Genomic DNA, 26,057 nt, shown 5'->3' with positions numbered 1-26,057 from the left:
GTGGGACCTAATTAAAAAAAAACAAAACCCGAAGCTTGCGGCGGCGCGTTTCGGCGACGGACCGGAAGTGGTCGGCTGGGTTGAAAGCCGCGGTGGGCTGAGGAGAGGAAGATGGCGGGCTTGTCGGTGCGGGACCCCGCGGTGGATCGGTCTCTGCGCTCCGTGTTCGGTGAGGTGCTGCGCCCGTCGGCCTCCCTCTCGCCCCGGGGAGCCTCTCGACGCCGCTTCGGCCCGCTCGTGGCTGGCCAAGGGGGACTACAAGCCCCAACACCGTGTTCCCCACCCCCAGTTGGGCCAGCTGGTTGAGGGATATGGGGGTTGTAGTCCCCCTCCGTGGGGTCCTGGACTCTCTGGCTAATTTGGGGGGTGGGTGCGTGGCTCCATGGAGGTGCTTAAGCTCCAGCTCCCATCATTCCCAGCCATCAGCACTCGAAACGTGTTGCACAGCTTTTTGGAAATGCATGCAGCTTTCTTAGCTCTTCTTAGAATTGCGCTCTTGCATGTATAATTTAAAGCCAGGATTTATTTGTTTTATTGTTTATTTGCGTGTGTGTATGGTATATATGTATGTATATGTGTGTGTTGCATCAATGATAAGCAACAGGCAGAAGACCATAACATATACATTCCATATTCACATATATATCTATATCTATATCTAATCTATATCTACATATGTATATACACACACACATAATATACATATACACGTGTGTGTATATATATACATATACACACATACATATCCATATATAAACATACATACACATATATGTGTGTGTGTGAATATGACATGTATATGTTACGGTCTTCTGCCTGTTGCTTATCATTGGCGCAAATAGATTTTAAACACTTTAAATCTGTTTGCTTTTTCATTGCTGCTGTATACTGTATAGGGTTGGGCAGTATTATAATATTGGCATTTCACTCTTTCCAATGCAAAATATGTTAAAAATGTAAATTGAATTTTAAAAGTCTCTTTAGAGAAGTTCCTATCTCCCAACAATATTTTTCCACTTCTGTGTGGGTTTTATAGTGCAACAACATAATTTAGCAACAGTGATAGATTACACTTTTGACTGGTATATCAAACTGGTGTTTGGCATCGGGCTTGGGATCGATGTATTGTTCTTTGCCTAGCACCCGTCTTTTGTTTGATTTTTGTTGACTACGATTATTTTAAGTCTGGGCTTAAGTTTGACTTTTTTAGTCCGTATTTTGTGGTTTTGCTAGTTTTGTACGACTGGAATGGTTATAAATAAAGAGCAGCATTAACTGCAACAAATGACTAATGCGGTAAGATTGCTGACTTTATTGGTTGAAAATAATAGGAATCATACCAGGAAAAGGCATCAGGTTGGAAAGACTGCCTCGATTTGCACCAGAAAAGGTGCCTGCCTAATTGCGGATATGCCCACAGATACTGATGGCCTGTTCCTTCCTTTCTCCTGTAGTGGGGAACATCCCTTACGAAGCCACAGAGGAACAGCTAAAAGACATCTTCTCTGAGGTTGGACCTGTGGTCAGTTTCCGGTGAGAAGCTTCCCTTTCGGAATTCCCTGAAAAGTAGTTCATTCTAGAGGTTTTAAAAACTGTAGAGAAACGGGGCAGAAGACGAAGGGTTTAGGATGAGTAATAGCGTGCATGTGTTTTCATTCTTGAAATCTTGGCTAAAATCCTTTAACCAATGAGAAAGGCCTGTGGCTGAGAATCTAGATCCCTCTTCCCCAACCTGGCATCCTTCCAATATATCAGATGGATCAGGCTGATGCTTCCATTAGAGCAGTGTTTCTCAATCTTGGCAATTTGAAGATGTCCGGACTTCAACTCCCAGAATTCCCCATCCAATGAATGCTGGCTAGGGAATTCTTGGAGTTGAAGTCCAGACATCTTCAAGTTGCCAAGATTGAGAAACACTGCATTAGAGAAAGGCTACTCTGGAGAACCACTGCAATCCAAAATATACGATATGTTAAGAGGTGGGAATGCTGGACCCTCTAAATACAGTCAGTCCTCGACTTTCAACAGTTCATTTAGCGACCGTTCAAAGTTACAAATGGCAGTGAAGAAAGTGACCTATAACTATTTCTCACAGTGAAAACCATTGCAGCGTCATGTAGTCAGACGCTCGGCAACTGGCTCATATTTATGATGGTTGCAGTGTCCTAGGGCCAAGGGATCAACGTTTGCGATTTTCCTGACAAGCAAAGTTGATGGGGAAGCCAGATTCATTTAACAAACTTCTGTGATTCACGCCACAGCTGCGGCAAGAAATGTTGCAAAATGGGGCAAAAACTCATTTCGCAAACGTCTCACTGAACAACAGAGATGTTGGGCTCAATTGTGGTTGTAAGTCGAGGCCTACCTGTAATGTTGAACTCCCTATTTCCAGTGTCCTCCTTCACCATTGTCTTATCCCTCTATGGCAACATCTGGAGAGACCCTGGTTAGGCATGCAATCCAACATATGTAAAATAGTTTTCTTTTGGGGATGGGGTCATCAATTAGTTTTTGTTCTAATGTTCTCATTACGAGCACCTACCTACCTCTCTCCTTCCCTCTCTTCCCCTCTCCCTCCCTCCATTTCCTCTTCCCACCCTCCATTTCCCCCGCCCTCCCTCTCTCCCTTTCTTTCCCTCCCTCTCTCCCCCTCTTTCTCCTCCCCCCCTCTCTTTCCCTCTCTCCTTCCCTCTCTTTCTCCTCCCCCCCTCTCTTTCCCTCTCTCCTTCCCTCTCTTGCCCCACTCACTCTTACCCTTCCCTCTCCCCCCCCTTTCTCCCTCCCTCTCCCCCGCCCTCTCTCTCTCTTTCCCTCTCCCCCTCCCTCTTTCTCCCCCCCCTCTCTTTCCCCTTCCTCTCTTTTTCTGAAACATTGCACCCAGTTATCTTCTTTGGAATAACTGTCTTGGTTTTCTCTGCTCTGCCAACCAGATTGGTGTATGATAGAGAGACGGGCAAACCGAAAGGCTATGGCTTCTGTGAGTATCAAGACCAAGAAACCGCACTCAGCGCCATGCGGAATCTCAACGGGCGAGAATTTAGCGGAAGAGCCCTGCGGGTGGACAACGCAGCCAGTGAGAAGAACAAGGAGGAACTGAAGAGTGAGTCTGGAGGCCCATCAGAAGATTGGAGAGGGGAGGGGGTGACCCACTGGCCGTGATACTGTGCTTGTTTACAGCATGAGTGATCTACAATCTCTGGCCCTGAGGTTTCTCTTTCTCTCTCTGCTAGGCCTGGGCACTGGTGCTCCCATCATAGAGTCGCCCTATGGAGACCCCGTAAACCCAGAAGATGCTCCTGAGTCCATCAGCAGAGCGGTGGCCAGCCTGCCTCCTGAACAGATGTTTGAACTGATGAAGCAGATGAAGGTTGGTGGGCCGGCAACCCTGAAGAGAGGAGGCCTGCTTGGTTGTCTTCTTAGTTGCAGGAGATCCTCTCCTAGAAGCCAGGTGGACCTTTGGTTGCAAGTCAGAAAACTCAGGTCTCTTCTTCTGCCTGTCCATTTAATAGAAGCATTTTCATCTCTTTTGGCAAAGGGAAGGAGACGTCGCCTTGAGTTTGTTGTTGGCGTTGTTAGTTGCGAAGTCGTGTCTGATCCATCGTGACCCCATGGACAATGTTCCTCCAGGCCTTCCTGTCCTCTACCATCCTCCATTTAAGTTCAGGCCTACTGCTTCAGTGACTCCATCTCGCTGCCGCTTCTGTCATCCTCTTCTTTTGCCCTCCATCTTTCCCAGCATTAGGCTCTTCTCCAGTGAGTCCCCGGCCTCAAGTTAGCAGATGATAAGTTGGAGAATTCTCTCTCTTCAAACGTAGAGTAGTTAGCTGGAAGTGCAGGGCAGCATGTTGGGTGCAAGAGAAAAGCATGTGGGAATTGGAAGGAGGAAAGAGTCCATCGGGCAGAAGCAGAGCTCATAATCTGAATGAATCTTTGCAGAACTTTCATACTAGATCAGATTATTCTCAACCCATTAATCCCAATAGGCTTCTAGGTAAAAAGTCTGCTCCTCACCTTGTACCTGAGTGGTCTTTTTGTAGTTAGGAATCAATTCAGACTTTCTGAAGCAGCTCTCTCCAACCTGGAACCCTTGAGGTGTGGAGGCCTGAGAAGGAGGGGTAGGTGGCAGCAGAGATTACATTGGTGATATTTGTTGAGCGCATGTCCCATCTGTCACAAAGTGATGGTTCCTTCTCCCTCAGAGACTACGGTGTGCAGGAAATGAAGTGCTGGAGATATAAATAGAAATATTTAATCGGCTCTGTAAACAGATGGCTTTTTCACATTTACCTGCAGCCCACAAGAGCCAGAAATAGCCTTTGCACCAACATCTGACCATTTGTTTTCTTGTGGGTGAGTCACGAAACCTTGAGCTGTGGAGAAAAGCTTCAGAGGTTGGAAGACGACAAGTCAACTGTTCCTCGTGTTCTAGATTCTCCTTGTCAACCCTGAAGCGAACCTGGCTGAGGCCATCTTTGAGGCTTCAGAGTTGTCACAAGGCAGAAGAAGGGATGGGGGGGGGAGGAATAGATCACTGGGGTTTTGTAGTCAAAACAGAAAGTTTTCCTGTGGGAACCAAGGGCATTCCATCAGGTGGCTGGGGAGAGGAGGAGGAGAGTAACCAAGCAACTGGACAGCTCGATTGGACAATTTGACTGATGACTTGGGGGGAAAGGGGGGAACTTTTTAATTTGGTGAAAACCGCAGGAATGTTCAGAGTTGGTTTTCATCAGTTGGGCCAATATGATGTAGCCAATAAATTGAGTTCTGAGGAATGTACCTGCCTCAGAGTTCTGCTTTCAATGGGTGCATTTCTTGGAACGCTGACCCTTCTCTTTTTCTGTTTTTCCAGTTGTGTGTCCAGAACAGCCCTCAGGAGGCACGGAGTATGCTCTTGCAAAACCCGCAACTCGCCTATGCATTGCTGCAGGCCCAAGTGGTGATGCGTATTGTTGACCCAGAAATTGCCCTGGTACGTTCGCAATCTTTTGCAGCCTTGGGATAAGAGGCGGAGCCGTGTGCCTTGAACATCTATGCTTTTTATCTTGTTAAACGCGCCTATTTTATTTTTCTCTCTTCTGTCATCCAGAAAATCCTTCATCGCCAAACCAGTGTCCCATCTCTAATTCCTGGAAATGCACAGCCAGGGCCAGGACAGGGTCCAGGACCCGGACCAGGAGCTGGTCCCGGGCCAGGACCTGGGCCAGGACCTGGACCAAATGCTCAGATGAACCAGCCGAACGTCCCATCTTCTCAGCCGCAACCAATTGTAAGCAGCTCTTGTCTGTGTTGAATCGTTTTCTTCAGAAGTTGTGAATGCTCCAACACTAGAATTTTTAAAGAAGAGATTGGATAACAATTTGTCTGCAATGATAGAGGGTTTGCTACCTGAGCAGGGGTTGGACTAGAAGATCTCCAAGGTCCCATCCAACTCTGTTACTCTGTTCTGTTATTCTATCATTTTCTTTTCTTTTTAATATAAATTACTAGCTGATAACCTGGCGTTGCCAGGGTATTTATCCTAATTCTGTCTTAGACAAAAAAAGCTCTGATTTTGTTGAAAATGTCCAGACCAAACGTAATTTCTAATGTTGGATTTTCTCCCTTACCAGAGGGAGCCCTCTTGTGGAGTACTGTGAAGCCGCTATTATGGCAACTCTACTGCGCTATACAGTAGAAGCCATTTTACGGCAGTACAGTAGAAGCCATTTTAAGGGATAACAGGTTATATTTTAACAGAACACACACACCGAGGGGTGTTAGGGGTGTGTTACCCCCACAGTATTTGTTTACAGATAGTAAGTCTTCTGTGTACCAAGTTTAGTTGAGATTGCTCGAGGCATTCCAGAGTTATGCTAGAAAATACACACACTTAATCATTTCCTTGGCTCAGCTGATAAGGGAGGAGAACTTGTGGCTTAGAGGCTAATACAACTGCCTAACATGTAAAAATAGCCCAAGTTCAAATCCCAGTAAGGGTATGGCTAGCTGATGAGAGCTAAATAGCTTGAAATAGATCTATACTAGTCTCCCTTTATTTATTTATCAGTACAAATGCATCGGTCACTCTGTATGTTTGTTTGTGTTTGTAATGTTATTTTCATTCAGTCTATGGAGATATATTGTGATTTGCAGACATTTGTTGGCCATATCTCTTCCTGTTTTTAGTCGTTTCTAAAATTATTTCTAAAGTAATAAAATGATGCAGTAACAACCACCCAATCAAGTCAGTAATTATAAAGCTACTAGCCCACTAATGGTAAGCAAATTAAAATAGCCCGGAAAGTGACAAAATCAATCAGCACATTAGTAGCCTAATCAGTAAACCAAATGGATGCCTTGCAAATCCGTGTGGTTTGCAATTCCACTTTACTTTTTTTTTTTTTTTTTTTTAAGATGCTGCAAGATTCTTTCTCTGGTTTTGCTGCAAAAAGTGAAAACTTCCAGAGTTAAAAGTGTAAGAAATTCCAGGAAATGGATAAATAGGCATAGGATGCCAGCTAGGGAAAGCTGATTATTATGGCATTTTAATTTGTTGATCTTTTCTTTGTGGGAATACTAATGTGAGTTTGGTGCCCTAAACTAGGCATTTCTCAAATGCGTAATTCGATGGAACGTAAGACCAAGCTGTACCAAGAAGGAAAAATCCATTCTATATGGTTGCTATCCTATTGGACAGCAAGGATTGGGCCGGCTACTGTGTACAAAAATATCTCATAAATACTGAAAGCTAGTATGCCACAAAGCTTCCATTAATCCCCTAACTAGGGATTTCGTGCCATTTTTGACAGGTGAGGTGGCCAGTCTCACATCTGGTGCATCCAGTTTCAAGTTAGCCAGCTCTGTAGAATTCTGTGAAACCTTCATTGTGCTTTTTCCTTTCTCTGAGCAGGGCGGGATGCATGTCAATGGTGCCGCTCCCCTGATGCAGCCCCCCATGCAAGGAGGAGTACCTGCCCCAGGCCAGATGCCAGCATCAGTCCCCGGACCTGGACCTGGGCCCATGGCTCCAGGAGGTGAGTGAGTCAACAAGTCGGTCTTTCCCGGCCTATTTCGCAGCTTGGGGACAGAATCACACATGATAGCAATAGCACTTAGATTTATATACTGCTTGACAGGCCTCTCTAAGCGCTTTACAGAGTCAGTCTCTTGCCCCCAACAATTTGGGTCCTCATTTTACCCACCTCGGAAGGATGGAAGGAAGGATGAATCAACCTTGAGCCGGTCAGGATCGAACTGCTGGCAGTGGGCAGACTTAATTATATCAATAGCACTTTAGACTTATATACTACTTCACGGTAGTTTACAGCACTCTCTAAGCAATTTACAGAGTCAGCCTATTGTCCCCAACAGTTTGGGTCCTCATTTTGCCCACCACCTCGGAAGGATGGAAGGCTGAGTCAATCTTGAATGGTGAGATTTAAACTGCCAAATTGCAGGTAGCAGAAGTAGCCTGCAGTACTGCACTCTGACCACTGTGCCATCACAGCTCATGAAATAAGCAAGAGAAACTTGGCCAAACTTAGTTTAATTCCTCACACTCGGGAGCGAGCTCTTGAATTCCTACTCATTCATACTTAAATTTGCATTGAATTGCCCCATTGAATATTTCAAGCTGCAATCCTATATATATACAATTAGGGAGCAAGTCCACTGAATATTCCTGGGTGTTCCCTTAAGTCAACTTTCATAGTTTAAACGAGATAATTTAGACAAGATGCATAATGTGTATGCAAAGCGATGAATTTATACATTGGATGGCAGTTTATTTCGTTTTCTTTTTGTATCATTCCGTAAATGATGTTTTGGTGAAAACTGCCTGGTTAAATTTTTTTCATTCCCAAATTGCAAATAAATTTAAAAAAAACCTTAGAATAGAATAGAATAGAATTTTATTATTTGTATGCCGCCCTTCTCCAGGAGGACTCAGGGCGGCGAACAATTCAAGGGGGAAAAGGGGGAACATAAAAAACAAAATACAAATAATAAAAGTAAACAACAGTCGCACAACCATACAAGTTGAGAGGGGAGGGAACTCATCACCCCCAGGCCTGCCGGCAAAGCCAGGTTTTGACGGCTTTTCGGAAGGCCTGGAGAGAGGTGAGGGTCTGAATCCCTGCGGGGAGTTCATTCCAGAGGGCCAGAGCTGCCACAGAGAAGGCCCTCCCCCGGGTAATAGCCAGGTGGCATTGGCTGGTAGATGGCACCCGGAGGAGGCCAACCCTGTGAGATCTAATGGGTCTGTGGGAGGTAATTGGCAGCAGGCGGTCTCTCAAGTACCCAGATCCAATACCATGAAGGGCTTTATAAGTTACGACTAGCACCTTGAAGCATATCCTTCCCAAGCAACAGCAGTGTGCAATTACAGTGATGGATTTGAGAGCCTTGTCTTGAGTAAAAGCAAAGCGAAAGGAATGTCAGTAGTTAAACATTAGGTTTTGCTCAGCCTTGATTTCTTGAATCATGGTTAGCCAGAGCCATCCTAATTTAAAAGCATTTCCTCTCCAATCACAAGGATAAGGAAATCAGGCCTGTCTGCCTTCTTCCTGTTTGGGCGGCTTTGAACAGTTCCTTTTCCAAACACCTAAGTGACATGATACATCACTTCCTTCCACTTGAAAAAAAATGCTCTGGACATTCTGATTTGGGAGATTAACTTGGCTCGTTTGCCTCCCAAGCCCTTCTGTTTTCACTCATTCATCCACCTGATTGTTTCTCTCAATGTTCTCCTGCAGGGACCATGCCAGGGAGCGGCCCGATGATCTTGGAACGCGGACAAGGTAAACGCACCATTCAGTCTTGCTTGGAGCTTGTGGTCAGCTTGGACAGTGACAGATTTGGATTGAGAGGGCCTCTCTATCTGGGGTTTTCCCTACAAAGAGGGCGCGATAAATTTGCAGCCCCGCAATCCCTTTTTTATGCAGCCCTGAAGCTCCCTTTGCTTCAGAGTTAGCGGATTCCGATTTCAGGATATTGTGAAGTTGGAAGAGCTCTTAAAACAGGCAACGTAAGCCCTATCAATAAACAGGGTAGCTTTTTTTAAAGAAACAAACCCACCGTTGGAAAATCAGAATCCCCCGGGCCCCGCCCATTTGCATGATGCAGCTCCACCCACTTTGCATCTAGACACACACACAGAGACACACTTACCCTCTTAGAAATGTACCGTGCGTCTCCCGGCTGTCAAAAGCAATTGCCCACCGCAAGCGTTTCCCTCTCCCGACTTCACTTGCGGCAATCGCGTAGCTCTCCCAGGTTTCCTGTAACTCTGTCCCTTCGTTTTTCTTTGCGCTTAGTGGACAGTGAGAGCGATGCTTTGCCCAGTAATGCGCCATCAGGTACTTTGCATGCAGAAAACAGGGAAACGCCCCGCCACCCACCCGCGGTTGAAACTCTTCCAGGGCCGTAGTAGGGTCGTGCTTGAACCAAGTCGCGCCTGCTTTCTTTCGTTTAGCCAGCAGAGGGTGCCGCTGTCCACTTTCCGAGATGCCTCTTTTTTGTTTTCTGGGATTAATTACCTTTTCTTTGCACCTTTTCTTTGTCCTGGTGATGGAAGCCAAAGACTGGAAACGTCCCTGCATGTTTTCTCCACTGGTTGCGCTCAAATATTATCTTACTTCTGCCCCCCCCCTTTTCCCATAGCCCTTCATTGGCAAAAAATCCCTTTTTAGCCCCAAGCTATGATCACTTCCAGGCTGCCAAATGTCCCAGAAACATGTCAACCAACTGTGATGTCAATACCTATCCGAAGCTGGTGTTTTTCAAATATACCGTGTTTTTTGGAATATAAGATGCACCAAGTTTTTGAAGAGGCAACGTTTTTTTAAAAAAAAATTATTGCATTCTGCAGACCTCCCCAAAAACTGCCCTGCTTTTGGTCAAAAAAGGGGCATGCCTAGCCTTTAGGAGGCTTATAGCAGTGTTTCTCAACCTTGGCAACTTGAAGATGTCCGGACTTCAACTCCCAGAATTCCCCAGCCAGCGAATGCTGGCTGGGGAATTCTGGGAGTTGAAGTCCGGACATCTTCAAGTTGCCAAGGTTGAGAAACACTGGCTTATAGAATGCTCCTGAGGGCTTGGAGGGGGGGAACAAGCAAAAAATGGCCCGTTTGTCACTCGTTTCTGCCTTCCCCAGGTTTGAAGGTTTATTTTATTTATATGCCGCCCTATTCCCTGAGGGACTCAGGGCGGCTCACAAACCCAAGTGGAGGGGGGAAGGTAAACACGGAGAAACTACAACAGAAAAGGTACAGGGGAATTTAAAAGACAATCAACAGTCACACGATTCGAGAGGGGAAGGGAACTCATCAACCCCAGGCCTGCCGACACAGCCAGGTTTTAACGGCTTTACGGAAAGCCTGGAGAGAGGTGAGGGTCCGAATCTCTGCGGGGAGTTCGTTCCAAAGGGCCGGAGCAGCCACAGAGAAGGCCCTCCCCCGGGTAGTAGCCAGATGACATTGGCCAGTAGATGGAACCCGGAGGAGGCCTAATCTGTGAGATCTAATGGGTCTGTGGGAGGTAATTGGCAGCAGGCGGTCTCTCAAGTACCCAGGTCCAATACCATGAAGGGCTTTATAAGTGACGACTAACACCTTGAAGCGTATCCGGAGACTAATCGGTAACCAGTGCAGCTCGCGGAGGATAGGTGTAACGTGGGTGTACCGAGGTGCACCCACAATCGCTCGCGCGGCTGCATTCTGGACGAGCTGAAGTCTCTAAATGCTCTTCAAGGGCTGCCCCATGTAGAGCGCATTGCAGTAGTCCAGTCCCCAGGAGCACTCTGGAAGGCTCCTAAAAGCTATGCACGGCCATTTTGGTGAAGAGGGTGGGGTTTCGGGAAACCAAAAATGCTGTATTCAGTGTATAAGAGACACCCAGATTTTCACCCTCTTTTTTTGACGGAAAAGGGTTACTCCGAAAAATATGGTATTTATCTTCTTCATTTTCTCTCCAGTCCTAACCCTGGGACAAATTGCACTCTTCCCTTGAATTCATCAGGTTTACCTTAATGACTGGGTGGAAAAGAGAAGCCATCCTCTCACCTCTGTTTGGTTTTTTTTGATCAGATAGTCGGAGCTACCAGTTTGTTCCCAGCTGATAGTCGGAGCTACCGGTTCACTCCTAGATGATAGTCGGAGCTACCGGTTCACTCCCAGCTGATAGTCGGAGCTACCAGTTCACTCCCAGTTGATAGTCGGAGCTACCAGTTCACTCCCAGTTGATAGTCGGAGCTACCGGTTCACTCCTAGCTGATAGTCGGAGCTACTAGTTCGCTCCCAGCTGATAGTCGGAGCTACCGGTTCGCTCCCAGCTGATAGTCGTAGATACCGGTTCGCTCCCAGCTGATAGTCGGAGATACCGGTTCACTCCCAGCTGATAGTCAGAGCTACCGGTTCGCTCCCAGCTGATAGTCGGAGTTCCCAGTTCGCTCCCAGCTGATAGTCGGAGCTACCGGCTAGCTCCCAGCAGGTAGTCGGAGCTCCCAGTTTGCTCCCAGTTGATAGTCGGAGCTACCAGTTCGCTCCCAGCTACCGGTCCGAACCGGTAGAATCCCACCCCTGCACTTTAGAGGTCAGACCGTCATTTTTAATTGTGCCAGAGATGGAACTGATCATTCCTATCGGTCTCAAAAGCACCAGCAAGCCCTAAAGTTCCCCTCTCATAAAAGACGGAAATCCATTAGAACCTGCCTAGCATTTTTCATCCAGCAGCTTCTCCCATCCTTCCACGCAACCCGGCTTTCCTTAGACTCCACCTGGCAGTCGCCTAATATTTCCTATTAGACCAGGGGCTCTCCAAACTTGCCAACTTTTAAGACTTGTGGACTTCAACCCCCACGGAATTCCCCCAGCCGGTATAGCTCTCTGGAGAGAAGCGAGCCTTTGAAGGCAGCCTCTTCTCCAGTGGTCTGACGCAGGAGTCTCCAAGCGTAGCTAGCCAGGGAATTCTGGGAGTTGAAGTCCACAGGTCTTCAACTAAAGCTGCCAGGTTTGAAGACCCGCTGTGTCAGGGGGCTGTTGTCAAAGGCTCGCTTCTCCCCAGAAGAGATAACCAGAAGACATGTTCTATCCGGGCGGGTGCATGCATATGGCGGGTGCCTCTCCTGTTGATGTGACGGCTCTTTCTCCCTCTCTTCCTGCTACCCGGCCAGGGAACCTGCAGCTCTCTCCCGTGGGACCTGCCAGGCCTGCCTCTATTGAGCGCGTTCAAGGTACCAGCGGCGCCATTGGCCTCAACCTTGCTTGTGGCACCCTGCAAAGGATGGGCAAGACTCATGCGCACAAAGCAATAGCAATAGCACTTAGACTTATATCCCGCTTCACAGTGCTTTTACAGCCCTCTCTAAGCAGTTTACAGAGTCAGCCTCTTGCCCCCAACAATTTGGGCCTTCATTTTACTCATCTCGGAAGGATGGAAGGCTGAGTCAACCTTGAGCTGGTGAGGATCAAACTGCCAAATTGCAGGCAGCCAGCCGTCAGCAGAAGTAGCCTGCAGTGCTGCCCTCTAACCACTGCGCCCCCGAGGCTCTTCCAAAAATGAGATACAAAAATGTGTATCTCCTGTTAGGTAGAGCTGCAAATGGAGCGGCGGGTGTGGCTTGAAATGTCTGGAATGAAATAGATGGGAGAATGGCATCTGTCATTCTAACTAAGGGGCAGGGGAAAGTCTCCACCTAGTGCTAGCCAGAAGAGGAATTGCCTCTGATGAGTATTTTGTGCTGACGTATCATTAGGGCGCCAAAAAAACTTTTTGAAACCATCCCAAGTATTCCTAACACAATTCGTGCATCTTTCTTATTCAACCTTACTTTCTCCTTCTCTCCCCTTTGTAGTTTGGTTTCCCCATCCGTGGTTAACAATTAGATTATTACTTCTCAACCTTGGCAACTTTTTAAGATGTGAGGACTTCAACTCAATTCAATTCAATTTATTACATTTATATGCCGCCCTTTTCCCCCGAAGGGGACTCAGGGCGGCTCACAACTCAAACCAGGGAAGGGGAATACAGACAGAAATTTAAAAAACAAAGCATGACAATACATAATTTAAAACACACAACAGTCATACCATTCGAGACGGGGGCAACAGCTCTTTAGCCCCAGGCCTGTCGGAACAGCCAGATTTTAAGGGCTTTGCGGAAGGCCTGGAGGGTGGTGAGGGTCCGAATCTCCACGGGGAGTTCGTTCCAGAGGGTCGGAGCAGCCACAGAGAAGGCTCTCCTCCGAGTGGTCGCCAGTCGACACTGGCCGGCGGATGGAATTCGGAGGAGGCCTAATCTGTGGGATCTAATCGGTCTAGTGGAGGTAATTGGCAGCAGGCGGTCTCTCAAGTACCCAGGTCCAATACCATGAAGGGCTTTATAAGTGACGACTAGCGCCTTGAAGCGTATCCGGAGACCAATAGGCAGCCAGTGCAGCTCGTGGAGGATAGAATTCCCGACGTTGCACGAGTTAAAAGTCCACACGTCTTAAAATTGCCAAGTTTTAAGAAACATTGGTTTAGATGATAAAACACCTTGAGGTTAACTTTGTGCTCCTTTTTTGTCGATTAGGTTAAAGTTCCCCCACCAACTTTAGCTCTGTTATAGAAATAATGTGGTGTTGGAGTAGAGAGCCCCAACGTATTTGAATAACTTTTTCGACGAAGAGGTTCCTTTTAAGGATCGGGTGAAGAAATGTATACATGTGTACGTGCCATTTAAAATGCATAGGAATCGATGCTCAATCCATTTTAGTGTGCACAGGAGTACATTATAATAAGTGCCAGGGGGAGCTAATTAAAATCTTTATACTTGTGCTGTTCAGAGCAGATGCGACTATGTCAAAACAAGCTGGATCTTCTCTGCGCGTGTGAAGCATACTTGTCTTTTCTCGAGTCTATTTATCCTTGACTAGTGCTGATAACTCGGCGTTGCCTGGGCATTTATTTATAAGGAGCAAAATGTCTCGAACAAATGTTGGATTTTCCCCTTACCAGAGGGAGCCTCCTTGTGGAATACTGTGAAGCCGTTACCATGGCAACTACACCGCTGTACAGTAGAAGCCATTTTACAGCAGTACAGTAGAAGCCATTGCACAGCAGTACAGTAGAAGCCATTTTAAGGCACAACAGGCTCTATAGTAACAAAACACACACCCCGAGGGCTGTTAGGGGTGTCTTACCCTCATAGATAGGTAGGTAGGTAAGTAGGTAGGTAGAAAGATAGATAGATGATAGATAGATAGATAGATAGATAGATAGATAGATAGATAGATAGATAGATAGATGATAGATAGATAGATAGATAGATAGATAGATGATAAGGGAGAATATATGTGATTAGGGAAACGAGCATTGTAGTCTGTATGGAAGCAATTCATAACCTCTGCAGGGTTCCCCCACCCCACCCCAAGTGTAGGCTTCCTTTTACGTAAAGTGGGTACGTGACAGAGAAGGACCTCCGTTCCAAAACACCATGAACCATAGGATGATAAGCGGTTTCTCTTCTTGATCTTCAAAGCCCTCTCTTTGCCTCCTTGACAGTACCTATGCCGGACCCACGAGCCCCTATGCACCGGGGGCCAATGCCAGCTAGCGGGCCGCCACCCCGAGGCCTTCTGGGAGATGCCCCCAATGACCCACGGGGAGGCACGTTGCTCTCGGTCACTGGAGACGTGGAGCCCAGGTAGGCAGGTGGGAGCAGAGGCCTTATTTAGGTGTCCCAAGGGACCAGAAAGCTGGATGGTTTTAGCAATGGGAGAATTACAGGTTGCAAGCACAGCTGTCTTTGTTTCTTTCCCACCCCCCTCTCCTCTTTGCCTGTAGAGATCAAATGGGAGCTTCATTCCAATTCTTTACCTCCCTCCTGCAGCCTTGTCCTGCAGGCAGCAGTCTCTTCTCTAGGCCTCCCCACCAGACTTCCAAGCTGGCCCTCAGATTGACCGTGCTTGCACTGAGCCCAGATCTAACTCGGTGCATTGAATAAGCCAGAATCTGGCTTGGAGCACCCATCCCACCAAGCCCCTTTATTTACGAGGTGGGGGAAGCTTCTCTGGGACTTTAATCTGGCAGCTGATGTCTCCTTTCTTTCTCTCTTCCTTCCTTCCTTCCCTCCTCGCCCTTTTCTGCAGAGGTTACCTCGGGCCACCCCACCAGGGGCCGCCAATGCACCACATGCCCGCACACGACAGCCGTGGGCTGCCTCCCCATGAAATGAGAGGCGGACCAATGGGAGAGCCACGTCCCCTGATGGGAGAACCACGAGGGCCCTTGATGGATGGCCGAGGTAAAAGGGAGGCAGGTTTTGATGCAGAGGGAACCATTCAGAAGAACGAGGAGCTCAAGAGGATGTAGGGATAACTTTTCGGAGGCTTACAGGTGTTGCAGAATAGTCATTCCAAGCACCACAGTCAGTAGTGGCAGAGGGTAGGAGCTGTTGCTTGGCAACATCTAGTCCATAGATCCCACCCAGCTGTTCCAGCAGATGCAGGAATAGATAAGCAGTTCCTACAACTCAACGTACTGTACCACAGTAAGCCGAAACAAAAGGAAGCGTTGCATTTTTCAGAACAAAATTCAAACCTGGTATTATAGTTTGCGCCCCTTTAATTCGAAATGCAACAGGCTGCAAGCATTTTGATACTCCGGTTTGGCTGTGCCGGAGCGGGTCCTATGCTGGCCTTGGTGGGTAGCTCCTGGTTTTGCCTCTTGCCCATAACAGTAGAAGCTGTGTTGAGACATGCCTTCCTTCCTTTTATGTAGGTGGAAGAGACCCAAGGGGCATGGAGCCCAGAGTGATGGATGGCCGGGGCATGGAGCCTAGGGTAATGGACGGCCGGGGCATGGAGCCCAGAGGCATGGAGCCTAGAGGCATGGAGTCCAGAGGCATGGAGCCCAGAGTGATGGATGGCCGGGGCATGGAACCCAGAGGCATGGAGCCCAGAGGAATGGAGCCCAGAGGCATGGAGCCCAGAGGCATGGATGCAAGGGGCATGGAGCCCAGAGGAATGGAATCCAGAGGCATGGATGCAAGAGGCATAGAACCTCGGGGGATGGAGCCCCCTAGAGGCATGGAGCCAAGGGGCATGGAGCCCCCAAGAGGCATGGAGCCCCCGAGAGGCATGGAGCCCCCGAGAGGCATGGAGCCTCCTAGAGGCATGGAGCCTCCTAGAGGCATGGAGCCCCCGAGAGGCATGGAGCCCCCGAGAGGCATGGAGCCCCCGAGAGGCATGGAGCCTAGAGGTCCAGGAATGGAACCCAGGGGCCCAGGAATGGAACCTAGGGGCCCTGGTCCAAACCCCAGGGTTCCAATGACCAGTGCAATTCAAGGTCCAGGGCCTCTGAATATGGGAGCAGCCGGCCCACAAGGCCCTCGACAGGTAGGTGGAGACTGTACCCGAGACAAACACTTGATACTTGGACAATGTCTCTCCTCCTCCCCCCTCCCGATTACGCCAATCTTTGAATGGCACATTCCTTTTAAAGCTAACAGGATGATTGCATGCCGATTGCATTGGAACCGGTGGGAAGTTTCCTGCAACGGTATGGACCGCCTAGGATGAATTCAGCCCACAGGAGTGATAATTCAGCCCATAGCGGGGCCAGAGGTTTCCCTCCAATAGCCCTGGGTTGGTTTCCATTCAACTGCTGTCGCCCAGTCAGCTACCTCTCGACCCAAAACACCAACCCAGTGAGTTTGTCAGTGAAAGTAATTGGTCCTCTGGAAAGGCTAAAATGGGAGGCTTTCCTTGTATAGGATTTACTGTCTATCAGCACATGGGCTGTAATAAAGGGTTGGGTGGGTTGGGTTGGGTTGGGTTGGGCTGGATGGGATGGGATGGGTGAACTGGGTTGGGCGGGGCTGAGTAGACTGGGTTAGGTTGGGTCGGCTGGGCTGGTTGGCCTTGGCTGAGCTGGCCCGGGCTGAGTGAACTGGGATGGATTGGGATGGGATGGATGGACTGGGATGGGATGGGTGAACTGGATTGGGTTGGGCGGGGTGGGGCTGAGTAGACTGGGTTAGGTTGGGTCGGCTGGACTGGGCTAGTTGGGCTGGGCTGAGCTGGCCCAGGCTGAGTGAACTGGGATGGGATGGGATGGGTTGGATGGACTGGGATGGGATGGGATGGGATGGGTGAACTTGGTTGGGTTGGGCGGGGCAGGGCTGGGTTAGGTTGGGTCGGCTGGGATGGGATGGATGGACTGGGATGGGTTGGGTGAACTGGGTTGGGTTGGGCGGGGTGGGGCTGAGTAGACTGGGTTAGGTTGGGTCGGCTGGGCTGGGCTGGGCTGGTTGGGCTGGGCTGAGCTGGCCCGGGCTGAGTGAACTGGGATGGGATGGGATGGGTGAACTTGGTTGGGTTGGGCGGGGCAGGGCTGAGTAGACTGGGTTAGGTTGGGTCGGCTGGGCTTCTTGGGCTGGGCTGAGCTGGCCTGGGCTGTGTGAATTGGGCTGGGTTGGGTGGGGTGGGGTGGAGCTGGATTGGGCTGGGTTGGGTTGGGTCAGCTGGGCTTGGCTGGGTGGACCGGACTGAACTGGACTAGGATTTCACTGCTAAGGTCTGGCAACCTTCCATGCACCAGTTGGCTGCAGGCTGCAGGCCACCTATACAGATAGTGCTCACACGATGGCCATAATGGAACCTGTTCATTGCAGTCATAGATCATAACAGTTGTAAAGTACAACCTACCTGATTATACGACCTTTTTGTGGCAGCTGTTAAGCAAACCAATGGTTGGCTATGTGTGTGGTTTTGCCAAAAACTAGAAGGGTTAATTTTGGCCAAAACCATAGTAAAACACAGTCATGTGACCACACGAGTCGGCAAGTGACCACAAATGGGCAAAAAACCTGAAGTTGAGTCACACAACTGTGAAGGAGGCCAAACCTTTGGAACGTGAAAGCCATGCCCTAAATCTCTTTTTTTCTGGTGAGCCATATCTTCCTTTGTTAAGTGATTGATGGTATGTAGAGGACTATCTAACAGATTAACAGAGTTGGAAGGGTCATCTTGTAGGTCATCTAGTCCAAAAACCCCACCCCAAGCAGGAGACCCTACACCATTTCTGACAGAGGGCAGTCCAGTCTTTTCTTGAAAGCTTCCAGGGATGAAGCTCCCACAACTTCTGAAGGCCACTTCTGTTCCATTGGTTGATGGTCCCTTTATTTCCAGGTTGAATCTCTCCATCAGTTTCCATCCATTCTTCCTTGTCTGGCCTTTGGGTGCTTTGGAAAATAGCTTGACCCCCTCCTCTCTGTGGCAGCCCCTCAGATATTGGAAGACTGCTATCGAGTCTCCCCTGGTCCTTCTAATCTCTAGACTAGCCAAGTCCAGTTCCTGCAACTGTTCATCGTTTTAGCAACCGTTTTAGCCTCCAGTCCCCTAATCCTCTTGGTTGCTTTTCTCTGTACTCTTTCTAGAGTCTCAACATTATTTTTATAGTGTGGTGACCAAAACTGGATGCAGTATTCTAGGTGTGGCCTTACTAAGGCTTTACAGAGTGGTGTCAGTATCTCCCTTGATCTTGATTGTATCCCATCTGTACCGCTACATACCTGGAACCAACAGTAAGAGGCTGTTGGTGGCAGGGGAACTTGTCGGTCTTCTCCGAATGCCAGGACTTTTAAGATACCAGCCACTTCCAGAGAAGATAAGTGGATGTTTCCAAAACAGCCGTTTTGCGTGCTGCCATATCCCCCACAACCCCACCCTATGCAATAATGGTTGGATTAGATTGTGAAACACGTTGGGCAAACGGCGGCTGATGTGCTTTAAGTGGTTACTCAATGGCCGGAATGAGTTTTTAAAAATCTTTTAAAAGATGCAGTCGGCTTGCCAGCGATACTGTTTGCTGCTAAAATTTTAGCTCCAGGAAGAAGAAATGGAGCTGGAGCTGTTTGGCCACACACACACAAACCCCTCCGGTTTTGAAAAGACCAGCACTGGGGTGGGGGTTGGGGGGTGGGGTGGGGAAATCTGACTGCTTCTTTAGCCAAAAACCCTGGGCGTTCACCAAATCCAAATGCAGCTGCCTTCAAGGGATCATTTCATCCGGGTGTTGAAATGGACTGAGCCTTTATAAAGAGCCGTTGGTAGAAACAACACGGCTGGCTCCACCACTGTCTTGCCTGATTATTGACAAAAGCTTTTTGTTGTCATTAGAAGAATCATTCCCCACCCAGCCACCCCTCAAGAGGTGGACTAGAACAAGAGTGTAAAACTCAAGGCCCAGGGGCCAGATCCGGCCTGCGGAGTGCTTAGATCTGGCCGGCGGATCTACTCTGGAAACAGTGAAGGACTAGCCCACAGCGCCTCTGCCAGCAAAAATGGAGCTCAAGGGGGGGGGGGCTGCTCCGTATTCACTGGCAGAAGGTTGCATGAGGCCGTCGCAGCCACCCAAGATCCATTTTTGCTGGCAGAGGCACTCGGTCCACCACAGGCATCCCCGACACGAGTGAAGTCTAGCTGGCCACGCCCACCCAGCCCCTGAGGTTAAACACAATGCGGCTGTCAATGAAATCGAGTTTGACACCCGTGGACTAGAAAATTCATCTGTTGGCAGAAAGGATGACGGCCAAAGCATTTGTTTTGAAATCTGTGGTCCGAAATTAACATTTGCTGCGGCAAGAGGTCAGGTCTTCACATTATCCTCTTGCCAATGGATTTGCGTGCACCTCCATTATCTCCTCCCCGCCCCCCCCTTGTTTCTTGTTCAGAGATAATTACTCTTTTCTCAGCATGTCAATTCCACTTTGGCTCGGCAGGGCAGTGAATCTGAATACCTTCTTGTATTTCCTAGGTTCCTAATATGCCCGGGACGACAATGCAGCCGGCTGGAGCCATGGCAGGTGGAGCGGTACAGCCTGCAGCCCAGCCTGGAGGCTTCAGCCCTGGACAAAATCAAGTCACACCCCAGGATCATGAAAAGGTAAAAGGGGGGAAAAACCCATATATATATCCTAAAAAGCCTGACCTTGATTTCTTTTTAATCAAGTTTACGTTTCATCAAGTGAATCTTCAGAGTTGGTTTAATGGCAGAGTTCCAAGTAATAATAGACTCATAGCAAGCAGAACTCCGAGGCAAGTAGATTCCTCAAAGATTAGCTTTATTGGCTACTAGCGGGATACCCGTGCTTCGCTGCGAAACCATGTGATCGGGCTTGATAAATGGACACTTAAAGCTTGAAAATTAATGAGTAGTTAAAAAAGGCACTGTATTATTTCACTACAGACGGTAAGCTAAGTTTCTGTTACAGGTTAAGACACTATTGTAAGTCTAACAACAATAAAATAGGTGGGCTTGGGCCCTTTAATCCCATCAGCACCCAGTTATGTAACTCCTTAACATCAGAGTGTGTTAATATAAGGCAACTGGCAGTTGGAACAGAGTTCTTTTCAGGTGGGGAGGGGGAGTAGAATGCTTAATTCCTGAGAATAAGAGCGTGTTAATATAATACCGTATAAGAAATACTAATGATCTGATGGTCATTTTGACAAATCCTTTCTTAGCAAGCACCTAGAAGCCAAGAGGAACATATATGCCAAATTTCAAATTTGTAGACTTTACAGTTCTGGAGATTTCATGATGAGTGATTGGTATTTGGCTTTTATCTGTATAGATATCATATTGGCACAAATCTGTAAAACCCAACTCTGAAGGTTTCCGCGGTTTTCACCTAATTAAAAGTAAAAGTTTGTCACTTTCTCAAAACAATCAGTCACATGGTCCAGTCACGTCACTGTCTGGTTGCCTCCGCCTTCCTCCGACCAGGTGTGAGAACGTCCTTGGTTCCCAAGAGAAAGTATTTTGTTTTGGCTACAAAGTCCCAGATATCTCAAATCCCCCTCCTCCCTTTCTCTCAGCTCCAGTGTGGCAACACTGAAGCTCCAAGATGGCTTCGGTCAGGTCAGCTTCAAGGTTGACAACGGTGCATTTTTCCTTTGAATTCCCCGTGGCAGCTGTCAATCCTTCCGAAGTGAGCCAACGGAAGGAAAGTACAGTTGAAGTTCTGTCTTCTAACCTTCTCAAGACTTTGCCTGAACATTTTAAAACAGGATTTTAGGCCAGAAATACTCTGTTCTGCTCCCCTGAGGTTGAATGATGCTTTCTGCACCATTATTTTTATTGCTTCTTTTCAGTGGAGTTTAGTGTTTGCTTCTGGGGCTATTAGCCAGCAAAGGGAGCAAAGAAAGGCTTTGAATTTGTAAAGAATCTTTTCTCCTCTCCTCCAACTCTCACTTAGAGAGATTTGATGCCCGTTTCAAATCCATTTCTTAATGTGCTTTAGAAATGCCAATTAGCCCAAGCTATGATTTATTTTCTTTTTTTTTACACTGTCCATTAACAACCTATCAAGTATTAATGGGGCCTTTTGGTATTTTCTTCTATAAGGCCTTGGCCTGCAGCAGAAGGAGGTAGCCAACGAGATTTAGCAATAGCACTGATATATTCCTTTCACAGTGCTTTACGGCCCTCTCTAAGCAGTTTACAGAGTCAGCATATTGCCTCCAACAATCTGGCTCCTCATTTGACCGACCACGGAAAGACAGAAGGCCGAGTCAACCTTGAGCTGGTCAAGATCAAAGTCCTGGCAGTGGGAATACAGAATTAGCCTGCAATACTGCATTCTAACCACTGGGAAGGATGGAGGGAAGGGGAGGAAGGAAGGAAGGGGAAGGAGGAAGGAAGGAAGGCCAATACTATAGCACATAGACTTAAATACCCCTCCACAGTGCTTTACAGCCCACTCTAAGCTGTCTCTAAGTCAGCATCTTGCCCCCAACAAACTGGCTCCTCCTTTGATCAACCTCGGAAGGATGGAAGGCCAAGTTGACCTTGAGCTGGTCAGAGTCGAACTCCTGGCAGTGAGCAGTGAGTTAGCCCTGCAGTACTGCATTCATTCCAAATGAAGATCATGAAGTCTCCGCTAGAAAAGCAGAATCCATCAAGGTGGCTTCCCATGCCTGGTTCGTCATTTTCCTTCTGTTCCACTTCTCCACAGGCGGCCCTCATTATGCAAGTTCTCCAGCTGACAGCCGACCAGATCGCCATGCTGCCTCCAGAACAAAGGCAGAGCATTCTCATTCTGAAGGAGCAGATACAGAAATCTACTGGCGCCCCATGATCCACATTCCTTGGGTAACGATGGGATTTAAAATGGGGGAAAGGAGCAGGGAAATAGCACCGTTTTCCTGTAAAACAAGCACAAAATCTTTGGCGATCCTGCGAATTCCCTTCGCAAGCATTCTTCAAGCTTGAGAAAAACCCTTCCTGTTCTAGCTCTGGTTTAGTTTTGAACTTCTATTCCCACATTTTAGCCTGCAGGAGAAATTTTTTTAAAAATAATAATAAAGGATGAATTGCAGGGGAATTTTTTCTTTAGGCTGCCCTTTGTTGAAATTACTCTCCATAAGCATAGGGACACGGTGGCTCAGTGGCCAAGATGCTAAGCTTGTCGATCAGAACGGTCAGCAGTTTGGCGGTTCAAATCCCTGGCGCCGCATCATGCAGTGAGTTCCCGTTATTGTCCCAGCTTCTGTCAACCTAGCACTTCGAAAGCATGTAAAAATGCAAGTAGAAAAATAGGAACCACCTTTGGTGGGAAGGTAACAGTGTTCTGTGCTCTTTCGGCATTTAGTCATGCCGGCCACGTGACCACGGAGACATCTTCGGACAGCGCTGGCTTTTCGGCTTTGAAACGGAGATGAGCACCGCCCCCTAGAGTGGGAACGATTAGCACACATGTGCAAGGGGAACATTTACCTTTAAGCCTTGCATATCCTATTTCGTTTTCCACTCCTAGTTATATCAGTGAAGTATCAACGCCACCTGTCTTTGGGGACGACATCCTGACCGTACACTGTTCTCATGTACATTTCATATTTCTGTAAATCTGTGTTACATTGTGTTATATTAATTATAAAGGCTCAAAAGTGTGTGGAGATTCTCAGTCATCCAGGTCAGTTATACCACAAGTGCTTTTTCAAGAGGCAACTCAGAGCTGAAGAAGCTTCTTGGATGAGAAGCAAAACGTGGTTTTGCTTTTCAAAGGAAAACCAGAAAATCCAGTTGCCTCTTGGGGGGGGGGGGGGAAGCACCTTTGGGACATTAATTATAAATGATTACAAAGTGACACTGTTCCTTAATAAGCTCTTGAAAAGCTATGGACATCCAATAGTGTTAATAAAATGGAAAACTACTGTATAGGCCTGGTGTGTTTTGAACACTTTTTGGAAGGAAACATTCTGGAATGAAAATGAAACCTTTCTCTGTAATGTGTTGTGTTACATGTGTTACATTGCTTTATATTAATTATATTATTAGTATACATACACACTTAATATCATTCTACCTCATTGCAGATTTAATTTTCATTGCTTGTCTGTCAGGGTAATGATGATTTAATAGCTGACAAGCTGCTATACTGAACTGTACTGAAATGATGAGGAATGAGTCAGCAGGGGTATCTGACTGTTACCACTTTAAGAGGCTGTATTATAAAAGAGGCCCAATGAGAGTATCTTTCTCTCTCTCTCTCTCCCTCCCTCTTTCCCTCCCTCTCCCTCTCTCCCCACGCTTCCCTGCTGCAGTTGATGATTGATTGATTCACTTTGCCTAGTACGTCTATGTGTATATTCCTTGTAGATAAACCACTGTTCAAAAGACAAATCTCTGTTTGATGTTATTGCTCCTGAGTTGTCTCACATAGTCACACTGTGCGCACTCTGACATTGTCTTATTCCCATCTTTTTTGCTTTCAGGTTGAAATGTCCTCTTTAATTTCTGCAGGGAAGACTGAAGTATTACTGCTTTTTTTAAAAAAAAAAACAATACTGTCCTTTTTATTTTTACAGGCTTAGAAATCCTTTGAATGAAATTCAACCCAGGCTGGAAATGACACTGAAGGCAGCTCACAGACCCTTCCCTGGTCTGACCCAAATCAGAAAGGAGAAGGGAGTTTCTTGTTCCCACTCCCTCGTTGTTTCCATTCTTGTCTCTCAAATAAAACTATGTTCTATAGTTGAACACATTTGCCTGTGTGCTAAGCTGATATTTCGCTAGTAGTTGTTACAAGCATACCCAGTTCTCTTTAAGCAATATACAAGAAATTGGATTCAGGTTGTTGGGTTGCTTGAAAAAAATAATTGGCGGGAAAACCCATGATAGCAATAGCGATAGGACTTAGACTTATATACTGCTTTACACTGCTTGACAGCCTTCTCTAAGCGGTTTACAGGGTCAGCATCTTGCCCCTAAACCATCTGGATCCTCATTTACCACCTCGGAAGGATGGAAAGCTGAGTCAACCTTGAACCCGTCAGGATCGAACTGCTGGCAGTGAGCAGAGTCAGCCTGCAATAGTGCATTCTAAGAGGGAGGGAGGGAGGGAGGGAGTAGCACTTAGGCATATGCCACTTCACAATGCTTTACAGACCTCTCTAAGCAGTTTACAGTCAGAATATTGCCCCCAATAATCTGGGTCCTCATTTTACCCACCTTGGAAGGATAGAAGACTGAGTCAACCTTGAGCCAGACAGGATCGAACTGCTGGCAGTGAGCAGAGTCAGCCTGCAATACTGCATTCTAAGCGGAAGGAGGGAAGGAAGGAAGATAGCAGTAGCACTCAGACTTATATACCGCTTCGTAGTGCTTTTACAGCCCTCTCTAAGCAGTTTACAGAGTCAGCATCTTGTCCCCCGAAACAATCTGGCTCCTCATTTTACCCACCTCGGAAGGATGGACGGCTGAGTTCAACACTGAGCTGGTGAGATTTGAACTGCCAAACTGCTGGCAACAGGCAGTCAGCCTGCAGTACTGCAATCTAACCACTGTGCCACCCCGGCTCTTGATGGAAGAGAGTTGCTGAATCTAGGTGGTTCAATATGGTCAGACTGTTCCGTGGCATCATTTCAGTCCCTCTGATTTACTGAAGGAATCAGAATTACTACAAATATTTATTTTATTTCTTTAAAAAAAACACACACACACAAATATTTCATCATTTGTCAATCATTAAGACATTGAAGTACAATTTTTTTTGTGTGCCCCTCCCTCCCTCCACCCCCCAATCCCCCTCCTCCTTCCCCCCCCCCCGACTTCCCAGAACCCGTACACGGTATGGATTTTTAACTAACACAGTCTAAAATCTATTGAGAAAAAAGAAATAAAGAAATGACATTCTACATTGACCTTAGCTTCTTCTTACTGAACTAACTTTAAACAGTTTAAATCATTTCTGATCTTAAGCATAGGCTAACTGGAATTTCTTGGTCCCGTATGTATTTTGTATATAGTCAATCCATTTTTTCCAGTCTCGTTTATATCTCTCATTTGAATGATCTTTAAGATATGCCGATATTTTAGCCATCTCGGCTAAGTTTGTAACTTTCAATGTCCATTCTTGAGTTGTAGGCAAGTCTTCCTTCTTCCAGTATTGCGCCACCAACAGTCTTGCTGCTGTTATTAGGTGCAGAATCAAGTTGGTCTCTACCACTGTAAAGTCAGTACATATACCTAGTAAAAATAACTGAGGAATAAACTTTATCCTTCTTTTAAAAATATTTTGCATGACCTACCATATTTTTATCCAGAATGCCTTAACCTTTTGGCAGGTCCACCATATATGATAATATGTAGCATCGAGAGAACCACACCTCCAACATTTAGGCTGTACATTCGGATACATAGAAGCCAGCTTTTAAGGATCTAAATGCCATCTTATAGAACATCTTGTAAAAATTTTCTCTCAGATTTTGAGCTTGTGTAAATTTCACATTTCTTACCCAGATTCTTTCCCATGTATCCAACATTATTGGTTCCTCAATATTTTGAGCCCATTTTATCATACAATCTTTAACTAATTCTGTTTCCGAATCCATCTGTATTAATACATTATATATCCTCTTTATATGCATTAAGCTTTGATCTCTTATTTGTTTATAAACAGATTATCCTCAACTTGGATAAAACCAATTTTTTGATCTATTTTCCACCTAGCCTGTAATTGCCCATACTGGAACCATGTTTGAACTACCTTCTCCTCTTTTAATACCTCTAAAGATTTTAATTGTAATACCCCCC

At 46.9% G+C, this 26,057-nt stretch overlaps 1 protein-coding gene across 3 annotated transcripts; it reads left to right on the top strand.

Annotated features, from left to right (window-relative positions):
• Positions 1-34: 34 nt before the first annotated feature.
• CSTF2 (cleavage stimulation factor subunit 2) lies at positions 35-24,006 on the top strand. 3 transcript variants are annotated; one of them, XM_032227866.1, is made up of 15 exons: positions 35-169; positions 1,455-1,533; positions 2,931-3,100; positions 3,231-3,367; positions 4,850-4,969; positions 5,087-5,266; positions 6,890-7,013; positions 8,733-8,777; positions 12,149-12,208; positions 14,520-14,661; positions 15,107-15,261; positions 15,738-16,354; positions 19,776-19,904; positions 21,979-22,115; positions 23,831-24,006. In XM_032227866.1, exons 1-14 carry the CDS (start codon positions 112-114, stop codon positions 22,099-22,101), a joined length of 2,139 nt encoding a protein of 712 aa, XP_032083757.1. In that variant the 5' UTR covers positions 35-111; the 3' UTR covers positions 22,102-22,115; positions 23,831-24,006. The 3 variants fall into 3 exon arrangements, with proteins under 3 accessions (XP_032083757.1, XP_032083758.1, XP_032083759.1); XM_032227867.1 differs by lacking the exon at positions 12,149-12,208; XM_032227868.1 differs by lacking the exons at positions 12,149-12,208; positions 14,520-14,661; positions 15,107-15,261.
• The last annotated feature ends 2,051 nt before the right edge of the window (positions 24,007-26,057 follow it).

This window comes from Thamnophis elegans, chromosome 12 (genome assembly GCF_009769535.1).
Source record: "Thamnophis elegans isolate rThaEle1 chromosome 12, rThaEle1.pri, whole genome shotgun sequence".
In the NCBI taxonomy this organism is placed as follows: Eukaryota; Metazoa; Chordata; class Lepidosauria; order Squamata; family Colubridae; genus Thamnophis; species Thamnophis elegans.
This window is presented reverse-complemented; position numbering and strand designations above follow the sequence as displayed.

What these genes read in the sequence shown, in the direction of transcription:
- CSTF2 (XM_032227866.1), top strand. Translation starts at nt 112, where the DNA reads ATGGCGGGCTTGTCGGTGCGGGACCCCGCGGTGGATCGGTCTCTGCGC. An exon ending in CTTCTCAGCCGCAACCAATT is followed by an intron (nt 5,267 to 6,889) that starts GTAAGCAGCTCT and finishes TTCTCTGAGCAG; the next exon opens with GGCGGGATGCATGTCAATGG. An exon ending in CACCCCAGGATCATGAAAAG is followed by an intron (nt 19,905 to 21,978) that starts GTAAAAGGGGGG and finishes ACTTCTCCACAG; the next exon opens with GCGGCCCTCATTATGCAAGT.